The sequence below is a fragment of the Photinus pyralis genome, unplaced genomic scaffold, assembly GCF_008802855.1.
Source record: "Photinus pyralis isolate 1611_PpyrPB1 unplaced genomic scaffold, Ppyr1.3 Ppyr1.4_LG5, whole genome shotgun sequence".
NCBI classification, from domain to species: domain Eukaryota; kingdom Metazoa; phylum Arthropoda; class Insecta; order Coleoptera; family Lampyridae; genus Photinus; species Photinus pyralis.
This window is the reverse complement of record NW_022170596.1, coordinates 19,260,985-19,272,162: the sequence shown is the minus strand read 5'-3', so window position 1 is coordinate 19,272,162 and position 11,178 is coordinate 19,260,985. Positions and strand designations below refer to the sequence as shown.

The following is an 11,178-nucleotide window of genomic DNA, read 5'->3' as shown; positions in this document are numbered from 1 at the left end:
AGAACAAAGGCGAAGTATTTTTGTCTTATCTGTAAGATAGATAGATAGATAGGAAATGTACAAAATCATTAAGTGGCGCATTCAAAGAGGCGAAAGGGACCTGGCTCAACCCATAGCCAAAGTCTATTTCATAACATTTTACTCGCAACCGAACCCCGAGTCTTTGACTAATAATAGTATAGTAGTTATTTCTTATAGCCGACGATCCCGAGAATCATTAAACCATGCCCTAGTGAAAATACATATGGAATATGAGCTAATAGAGCTCAAATGTTTTACAGATCTCAGAAATTCGATAGATTAGCGTTTAGATTATAACATTTAATTAACAGACAAAGCTTGAATCAATTGCAAATCATTCTTATGTTTATGTAATGTTGGCAGTTCTTTAAACACTTTTTACGATCCGCCCGCGGTGTCTTAAAACAAGTGCAATGAAAACTGATATCAATATCAAACAACTTTATCTTTATTTGACAGCAAAAATACCATTATTTTTGATAGTTTACTTCAACGGCTAATGGCGGACCTGGAACGCTGATTCAAAAAATCTAATCTATTTAAATAGGTATGTAATCACATTTTCGTATTTTATCAGAATTTTCATATGCCCTTCAACACTAGAAGCAATTGTTGGGGTTTACATGCATCATAATTAAACAAAAATAGGAACTTACCCTTAGCCTTACCAGTGTGGTCTCTTCTGGAGAATAGGCATTTCACCATTGTAACTACGCTACATACACCGCACCATTTAAACCTTCACCATCTAATGAACGGCATACTGCTGGGCGAGGTAGCGTCAGTGTCGGTACGACCTCCTTATCCTTTGAAACATATACCTAAATTGAAAAAAGAAATCTTTTTAAATAAAAAAAACTGTCGCCGATGACTAGTGAATTTTTCAATCTCACCGTCTTTCAGTTTCCACACGTGGCATTTTATCAAAAATCACAGTAATAAAGTCATTACAAAGTAAAATATAAATCTGTATATCAAGACACATTGTTGGTGCATTGACATAGTTCTGAATTTTTTTACAATAAGTACACGATCCCTTCACGATTAAGACATATCAAGGTTTGAATACTACTACCGGTAGGGTGTGAGGCTTAAAATGATTTCCTTGTTTATCTTAATGAAAGTCCTGCTGCTGTTTAGTAGACAATTTTGCCGATCTGTTGGGTTATCTTACTCGCCATATTGGAATTCGTACTTATGTGCCTCCATAACACATATAATTTTGCAAACCGATAACTAAACATTCGTGGACTAGGAGATTTAAAAAAAACCTGTAGAGGAGAAGAAGTAAAGATGGTTACATCCGTCTTGTGCTATTGGGATGCTAAAATATTTTTTTTCTGCAGTGAGGATGCGCACAAAATTGATATCCCTTAGTTCTATAAACACCACTAAAATTTTAAGTAGTACAATGGGGAAGTCATGCACAGATTCAATTCTCTGATTCGAGGAGCGATTTCCCTGGACCATTCTAACGCTGAGAGGGTTGAGAGTTTGTGGTTTTTTAAAAGATTTAAAAGAGTGAAATGAGTGATTTTTAAGTTCAGAAAGCACATCAAGATTTTCATGTCTCCATTGCGTTTTGAGTGCCCCGTCAGTCACATTGCAAAGAGAGCATTTTTATTTGAATTTATTTGGGGATCTTTTCACGCGGAAATACGCGGTAATAGAAAGTTTTAATTTGTAAAAGTGGAGGATCGGAAAACATTTTCCTCAAAGAAACATTGTTCATGGTAGCTTCAAGTTTATTCTATTTTGACGATCGAAATACAAATGAGCGTTATGAATGAGCTAATTGTCCCAAAGCGTGAGTTCTCACCTCATTGCCTGGATCTGGTTTTGAATTACACTCTGTACATTGGCTTCTTTGGTTATTTCTGCAGCTAATTTCGAAAGCAAATGGTGAGAAAATGCGGATTCAGGAAAATTGAGAGTCACCCATAGCCCTAAAAGCCGCAATAATGGTGGGAAGAAAAAGACTAACAATTGAAAATTCATGAATGCCCGCCGCCATTGTTTTGGGTGTTAGAACCACTCAGTAACTAAAGGGGGTTACTCCGAAAAAGAAGAACGTAAAGAAAAATAATAGGTACATTTGTTAATGATGCAGCCGAAGCCAGTCGCTGACATTAGGAGGTTCAAATGGTTGGCGTTTCATTCAAATTTTCACCATTCTGCCTTCTGGTGTATCTTACGTAGTAGTTTCGGACCTTGGGAGGTCTATACTGCATTCCCTCGATTTTGGGTGGATATCTTCTTGGTAGAAATTCTCCAAAATTTAATGTTGGCCGATGAAAAATAACCGCGAACTGGTTAAGACAATCGCATGCTGGTTAAAAAATAGGCGGGTGAAAACACCGCGATACAATTGCAAAGTTCATACGCCGATCTTTACGTGACCGCGGTTACAGAACGAATGAATAATGCTTTCTTTACATACTTACCTACTTCATGACTCACAATTTGTGGTGACATATTATATATAGTTTATTGCTGACCATGCTAAATAACATTACTTACGTACCTAGGTACTTTAATAACATACACCGTTAATGAAATTTAACCTTTAAGTAACACTGTCAAACTCAAATACTACCCCACTGTAGAAGGTAAATAGAAACTAATTGTTTAATAGGCCATTACTGTGAAATTTGATCGCAGGTCTAAAATATATAAACCGAATTTGTCCAGTAGACATGTTAACGCCGGAAAATTAACAGCGTATAGAGTTCATAAATAAACACCATTATTGTTTGGGCGAGGAAAATACCTACGTGAAAGAAAGAAGTATCTTAATATATCGCGCAAAGCAAAACATTCGTCAGCATTCCGTGAGTGTTAAATTACGAAACGAGAATTGTATTAGCTCTGCCGTGATCAAGTAAAATGTGAATAGACTGTCACAATTAAAAAATACAGAGAACGAAAAAACTCTCCTGTGAATCTTTACTCAAATTCAATGAAATTACAAAAAACTGCTTGATGTACTCCGTTATGAGAGTGAATTCAAAGTCTATAAAGTAGGTACAGAATGATATCTCTACTATTTCCAATTTAGGCCAATATTTTCGTGCGTCTTAATTAAAGTTTATTTTACTTTTGATTGATTTTTTTATCTAGAATTATTCCTTACATTGTTTACTAGAATAAATATAATTATCTGGCCAGTAGAGATATTTCTTTGAGTTTTTTATGGGAATAATTAAACTATTATCCTTTTAAAGGGATTGTAACAATTTGTTTGATTTAATTGTTTAATTACAATAGATGTGCAACTTTATAGATACATAGGTTCTTATTTCTTCGAAAAGGAGTATATTGTTTTGATTTCAAAGTTCAAATAAATTATCTAAATCCGAAAATATACGAATGCTTTCCAAAAAAATACGTACGCCTTATAAAGTGGATTAGTGGACCTAAATAAGTGAAGAAAACGTTAATTGGTAGAGGACAGGAAAACCAGTATGTTTAATAATAAATCGAAGGTCTGAATTTTTAATAGCCTGTGAGCATTCTAGCGCCCTCAGTCTACAGTGTTATAGAGCTTTTAAGTATCTTTAATGGTCACTAAGGACTTTTTAGAAAGTCTCTCTACGAACCTCTATTGAGCCTTGAAGTATTAAGTATTAAAAAGTGAGAGTATTGAATCTTGCATAGAGAAGAAAGTGAGAAAGAATATTGAGAGTATTGAAAGCTTTTGAAGACTAAGAGCCTTAAAAGTTTTCAATAAAACCCTTGGAATTTTTGTGTTTTTGAAGCCATTAAGAACACGTAAAGAACTTTATTAGTCTTTACGCATTTCTACGATTCTTTAGTTGTTTAAGAAACTTTAATAGTTTGGACTTTTTCCCACAGAAATAAGTAAAGAGGCACACCTTTCTATAGTTAACAAAAGTTATCGCCGTTTCAATACGTCTCCAAGATTGATTAACGACCTTTAAAACCATCTAGCATTGGTAGTAAAAGGACACTAACCAATAAAAATTTAGACATCACCATTTTGAAGATAATTCGCCATGTATGGGCGTGAAACGTTTTCTCAGTAAGAGATCAGCCAGAGGAACAATTAAACGGAGACGTTTAATTAAATAGTCCATAAGAGTAGCGAAAATACAACTAAAACTGTTGCAAATGCTTACTGAGGATTTTTTACAATTATACTAAATAGTGACAAAGTTCATTAAACTTCGTGTTCGCAAATCCTTTTCTTGGAAATTAAATTTCGAGCCCAATGTATTCAAGAAAAAATTCTCTGAAAGAAATCACCTGATAACATCTGTTTTATATCCCTTCAGCTGTATCTAGATGTTAAGATCAACCCATTTCATGAAGGAAAAAATCGTAGGCCAGGGTTAGTTCTATTTATTTCTGTTTAGGATGTCAAAGGCACTGTGGGATACCTAAGAAATAATGTAAAAAAGAATTTGCATAATATTTAACGTAAAGCTTTGATTATTGGTTAATGTTATTTGCTTGTTAATGAAAGTAGGTAAACCCCGCGACTAGAGTCAGAAGGAATTTACATTAAATTCATCATCATCTGCCGTTTCTCGACGTATTGCTACGACCGATGTCTATCGCCACTCCATGTAATTAAGAACTAATTCATCAATATCATGGATTGCAATTGTTCATCAATGAGAAGATCCATTGTTTAATGTTAATCGATAGGGTGATTTCGAGTCATTACCCGTGATTTATCATGGACACTCAAGATTTCAAGTGTTTTGGTTTAAACAATAAATGCGCCTAGTGCATTTTTTTATTTTGGTCACAGTTAATGACTAGTGTCTTTGACGTGAAAAACGTGCTATAATAGTAAAAAATTTAAATATTTAGATTTTGGAGCATTTTCCATGTTTTTAATTTCGATTTCGAGATTGCCTAGGTATACGGATCTAAATATTATTGAAGTAGAATTCGGTAATTACTAATCTTATCATAACCACTCAAGATTTAAAAGGTTTTGCACTATAATCATGTTCCATGTAAACAATAGCACCGTCTCACCTTGACTTTACAGTACAAAGAGCATAGAGCAATCGAATCCTTACAAGAGTTTCTATGGCAGCCGACTACAAATACGCCCATTTTTTTAAACGAAATTCTCATGACATTTAGCATGTGTTGTTGGCCGCAAGAGCCTGTCCGGTAAGATCAAGGTGTGACGGGTTATAGCACATATTTTTAGCGCATTTCCACAAAAATAAAAAAAAATGCACTATTATGGCCACTTTGTCCGTCCGTCCGTCCGTCCGTTCGCTAACTTTGCGACGCTACTAGTTCTTTATCTTAAGAGCTATTGTTCTACTTTTTTCGCTATTTGGTTCGTTATGGTGTCGAGTCTTGTACCAAGGAAGGAATTTTTCTGTACCGCTTACAAAAAAAGTTATTGTAAAAAAAACAAAAAACCGTTTTTTACATGTTCCATAATTTTACACTTTTGCCGTTTATTAACGATCCTAGAGATCGTTTATAACTTTGCATTGCTATCTGTCGTCTGCCTGTTGGTCTGTCCGTCTGTTCCTTTGTCTGTCTGTCCATCTATCTGTCCGTGTGAACGATAACTTTGTTTAGAAATGTTCGATCGTTTTTACATCTCCGTTAGTTATGAACTGAATTGCATGAAATTCAATATGGGCATAGCTTTAGCCATATAATACGCAATGCCAAAAGTTGAATCAAATCGATTCAAAATTCACAGTGCCCTTTTCGCATCTCGACCATTTATAAGCCGAATTGCAAACTTGTTTACTTATAAAAGTATTTGAATGAAATTTGATACATAGGCACTTGGAATAAAGGAAAATCAAACGCCAATTTCAAAATTTGGTTTTGCGCATGCGCAGTGCCAACTTTTTATTTATGGAAGAATTTAAATGAAATTTGATACATAGGCACTTGGAATAAAGGAAAATCTAGCGCCAGTTTCAAAATTTTATTTTGCGCATGCGCAGTGCCAACTTTTTTTATCTATGGAACTATTTAAGTGAAATTTGATACTTAGGCGCTTGGAACAAAGGAAAATCTTAGTTTATTAGTTAGTTATAGTAAATTAGTTTTAAAATTTAGGTTTGCGCATGCGCAGTTCCAACTTTCTTATTTAGAAAAGCATTGAAATGAAATTCTTCTCATAAACTGAAATTGCAGTAGCACGTCAACAATGGATTGTCCATGTGCAACGCTATCTTTCATATTATTTTGTGGCCGGATTTTTACGATTTTAACAGAAGTGGCATCTTACAAATGGGAAATGAATGCAAGTGGAAATGCGCTTTATGTAAATCGTTTACGATTACTTTTTAACTTGTTGATATTAAAGCTACATCTACAGATTACTGCCATTGACGGTAAGCGGTGTGCCCCCCCCCCCCTTTGTGCGTCTGAAAAGTTTCCAACACATTCTACATACATAGGCGTATTTGGCGATAGCACAACTAACGATGGGCATTTATCGCAATCTCACTCTTAAAAAAACGAGGATCCAGAATTGGCGTCTCTTTTTTATTTTTCGTTTTCCTAATTGAAGATGGACTGCAAAAAATTCCAATCTCGACCAGATTTCATTCTTTTAGCATGAAAATAACGGACCAAAATAAATTTTAAAAAATAAAAATTAGATCTGCCAATCTTGCTTGAATTAGAATTTCATGAAATTTACTGAATACGCTCTTAATATACTTTTTGTAAGAGTTTTACGTGTCAAAATGGTTTCAAAAATCAGGGTTTGTTATTGCCGTGCCAAGAATTTCAAGTTGAAACATTTTTCCCAATAATGCAAGACTAACTTTGGTTTTGCTATTTTCACTTTCAAAGAAAAAAATAGTAATAGGTAATAAGGATAAGAAGTTTGGAAGAATAGTTGCAAAATGAGATACCCAAAAATCTATCCAAAGCTGTTCTGTAAATCAATACACTACAACTCTAGTGCAATTATCTAACTAGGCTATCAACAACAAATGCTAATCAGAATAAAATTGTTTTTCCTCCAACTGCGTTCTGCACGCACCGACTATAGAATTCTCAGATACTGTTTCTTCGATTTGGAATTGAAATTGACCCTCCAGCTGCGTTCTTCACGGCGTGACACAGTCAGACGCTTAACGCCGCTGTCCTGCTTCGACATCTTCAACGGCGACGCCCGCGGTCCTTACGTGCGTCGCCACGAGAGACTTTGAAGATCGTGTGTGATATTCGTGTTTGTGTTCTGGACTTCGGGAAACCTTATGTAGTTATAGTGTGCATATATTTGTTATAGGATCATTGTTTATAAGCATTTTTGTTATTTAAAATTAAAGGTAAGTAGAAATGCCTATGTCTACTTCTAAATGAATAGCACTCTATATTGCACAACGAAGTCAAGGTGTTAAGAACATCAGTGAAGACGAATCCTCCGATAGAATATCGGCGCAAATGAGTAACGGCGCAGATAAATCATTTATTTGTTACTCAGTTGTAAACGTTGATTAACAAGACAAAACGCAAACGGGTAAACGTCATGTTTAAACGCTACTGACTTGTAAAACTGACAGCAGACCTGTAAAGCTGACAGCAGACCTGTAAAAATTTTACAAGTTAGTAATCTAGTAATTTCATTGGCCAGAATTAATGCGAAGTCTCTGTTACATGGATAACATGATATTTTAGACATTTCTTCAAGATTAATTTAAGAACTAATTATTTACATTTACTATTGTTTACAAATGAGTAACAAATAAAATATTGTACATTATACGCCAGGTAATAGTTTTTACTGGCTCTAGGAGATGACAAGCTCGCCTAACGGCTCGCTAGTCAACTTCTCCTACCGCCAGTAAAAACTCACTTACCTGGCTAATAATGTAAAATACTATAATTACCATTACCATCACTCCCAGCTTCTTGATACTGAAAATTGTAATCACTTCATCTTTTAGCAAAATAGCTCACTATCCTATAGATACTCCTCAAAAGTACCACATTATTCCCCGCTGATCCATTATAAATTTTCGTGACACATATTTATATGACACATACTAGTATATACAGCCTTTCAGAGTGTTCTTCGTTTTCCTCGAAATTTTTAGTAGGTACCATTAAGAGTAGTCTTCCAGGATACTTGTTTGTTAGTTTTTTCACATTTTTGAATTGAAAATCAACAGGGTAACCTGCGTGATCGAATGTAGACCTACAATCATTTTTTTATTATACCTGAATCACAATCTCCGTTTTAAACACTCAAATGCGTGCGAAAAAGGGCCTTTAAAACACACGTGCTTTAAAGTTGCTAAGAAACGATACTTCAAGTATGACTTTTGAAACTGTCATCTGGATGAAATAAAAAATCCTCTTAGGTCGCTTTCTGTAAATGCCGAACATTTCTTTGGCTTTTGTACCTATCCTTTGGTTGAAGCTTTCACAAACGCGCGTAATTTAGGGTATGCTTCCAAATCTGTTCCACTTTTTAATCGCAGCACTGTTTTAAAGTTTTGAATGAATGCACCAAAATATAGAAGATTTAAATACCTTTGACATTTCCTTCATATATGCCAGCATTATGGATGCATTTAAGGCTGTATTCGTAAGTAACTTCCTATTCATCCATGGAAACGACTTTTCATATTCTTTATAATAGGCTTTACTGGAGTTGGATTTTACACCTACCAACGTTTGTTTAGATTTTACAACAATCGATTTAATGGACGGTGTATTATCTTTTTCAACGGAAATCGTTTAATTCACAAAGACGATGATTTTTATAAGCAAACGTCAAATGACATTTCCATGGCAATCGTGAAATTACGAACACCCAGCCCACTTAATTAGACATGTATTCGAGTATAACGTCAATATGACTTCATTGTATTTCCTATTTTTAAATTATACTGCAGGTATAATAAAAAAATACTATAAGATACACGTGTATAATTGGTCTTTAAAGCACTTGCAACGTTAAAGGCACTCCGCTTTGCGTCGTGCCCTTAAACTCGTTGCGCGTGCTTTAAAGACTTGATTATACACTTGTATCTTAATATACTATTATTCTAATTGTAGCATAAGGAACGTGCTATATTATCATAGCGAGGTCAACAAGAAATCACTACAGCTACACCAAATAAACACTAGTTTCTTGAGGAGTGAAGAAAACCAGTTTCCGAATAACAATATTTTAATTTCATGGCCCAAACTGAACTGAAGAGTTTAGAATCTCTTCAAAGAATTACCCCTGTCACTATACCTTCTCCTAAATTTAATTGGGAACACAATTTTGAATGTATTCTAAAACCCAATTTATTTCCTTGTTTTGGTTTTGTTGTAACACACAACTTATATTTAGCGAGAATTTTCATTGGACCACTAAAACCCATTGCAATCATAATTATTATTAGAACATAATCAGAGAAAACATTACAAGCATAATTCATGTACCTACACGCAACGTGATCAATGCGTTTCAATTTTTCTAAACTTCATCGGCAGTCCAATATCAGAGGCCAGTAGGAAAGTCTTTGTTTCAAACTTAATTGGGACCGGCGTATCTGAGCTTCGTTCCACTTGAAATTCGGAAAGTAGCTGAACGAGTCCCATTTTTGTTGTAATTAATCCAAACCGTTCACCTGAAAGGTGCGAGCGTTTAAGTGCATATTGTTACCAAATCAATTCGCTTACCAATACAATTTCTCGGGCCATCTCCGAATGGTATGTAGACGAAGTTCTGTAATTTGCTTTTATTTTCGCTCGAAAACCTCTCCGGATCGAACAAGTCGGGATTGGGGAAGTATTCCGGGTCGCAGTGCAAGGCGAAGAGTGGAATATAGACTGGGGTGCCCTTCTCAATTATTGTCTTACTGTTTGGGATTTTGTAGTCGCTCATAGTCATCCTATCAAGGAATGGTAGGACGGGGTATTTTCGCAGGGTCTCTAATGTTCATCATTAAAGATTTGTAATGTAAAGCACGTCTACGTACCACACACTACCATATGCAAGTATTTCATACTCTGAATCGCTTCGTAGGACATAGTTTCATATTGCATCATGGTCGACTGGATTTCTTCACGTAGTTTGTTCTGAATTTCGTGGTTGAGGCACAGCTCGTACAGCGTGAAAGACATCGTGGCACTTACAGTTTCAAAACCGGCAGCAAAGAACTGAGCTGCTTGGGCCACAACCTTATCACCCTCTAAGAAAGTTAATTGCAAAAAGACTTCTCCTTCAGACTGCACCTACCCAGTTTAAACTCCCCCGATGACTTTTTCAGCTCTCTGACAATGTCTATAAGATCATTCCTTTTGTAAGTTCCAACTTCTCTGTCTTCAATGGTGCGCCAAAACACGCTCCGCAGAAAATCTGTAGTGGCACGGTCAAGAAATGGCATACGAAATAGCTTTACAAGAGCAGGTGTTAGAAAGTATGATGTCTGCCGAATTGCCGTTGACAACTTAAAATCAAACATCTGCCTGCCAACTTTTCTAAATGGAGCGTCTTCATTGTTGAACGAATCTCCTTCAAGGCCAAAAGCACAGCTGGTGATGACATCCGTTGAGTATTTGGCGCACACCTCCTTGCACTCGATTGAAGGTCGATCGATATTTCTCCGTATATACTTGTTAAGCGATTCAGCCGCTTCATGTATCAGATGAAACATGCTCTTTATTTTTCCTGAAGTGAACGCCGGTGTCATTTTATTGCGAATGTACTTCCATTCGGGGTTCTTCGTGAAAAATAACATACTAGACGATAGCGAATCGCATTTTTCATCCGATAGTACGGTTCTATCGTAAAAGTAGTTAAAATCCTTAATCAATATTGATCGTATCAGTTCTGGACCTTTGACTATTAAATGCGGCTTATCCAAAATGAACATTCCAAAGTAAGGCTCTTTGAACTGATTGTAATACTTAGTTAGGAGGCCTCCAATCGATATGCGAAAGGTTAGCACGTCCCAGAAGTTTCCTATTATTGGGGTCGGTTTAACGTACGGCACCCCCTTTTTCTTCCAATGATCATTATTTCGTATCGCATAATTGTACAGAAATAGGGATACTGTTACGAATATTAGAACTACATTGAGACTAAAAGATAGGAACGCTGGTATCATCTGCAAGAGAGACTGTTCTAGTTTAAATAGTAGCCAGGCTATTCTTACCTTTTTTGATGGAAGAGCACTCAACAAACGA

At 35.7% G+C, this 11,178-nt stretch overlaps 1 protein-coding gene across 1 annotated transcript; it reads right to left on the bottom strand.

Moving 5' to 3' along the window:
- Positions 1 to 9,229: 9,229 nt before the first annotated feature.
- On the bottom strand, positions 9,230 to 11,178 carry LOC116171713 (cytochrome P450 6k1-like). The gene is made up of 5 exons (XM_031488693.1): positions 11,148 to 11,178; positions 10,229 to 11,099; positions 9,969 to 10,181; positions 9,670 to 9,921; positions 9,230 to 9,617 (listed from the first exon to the last, which is right to left on the bottom strand). The coding sequence occupies exons 2-5, from the start codon at positions 11,097 to 11,099 to the stop codon at positions 9,445 to 9,447; spliced, it is 1,509 nt and encodes a 502-aa protein (XP_031344553.1). The 5' UTR covers positions 11,148 to 11,178; the 3' UTR covers positions 9,230 to 9,444.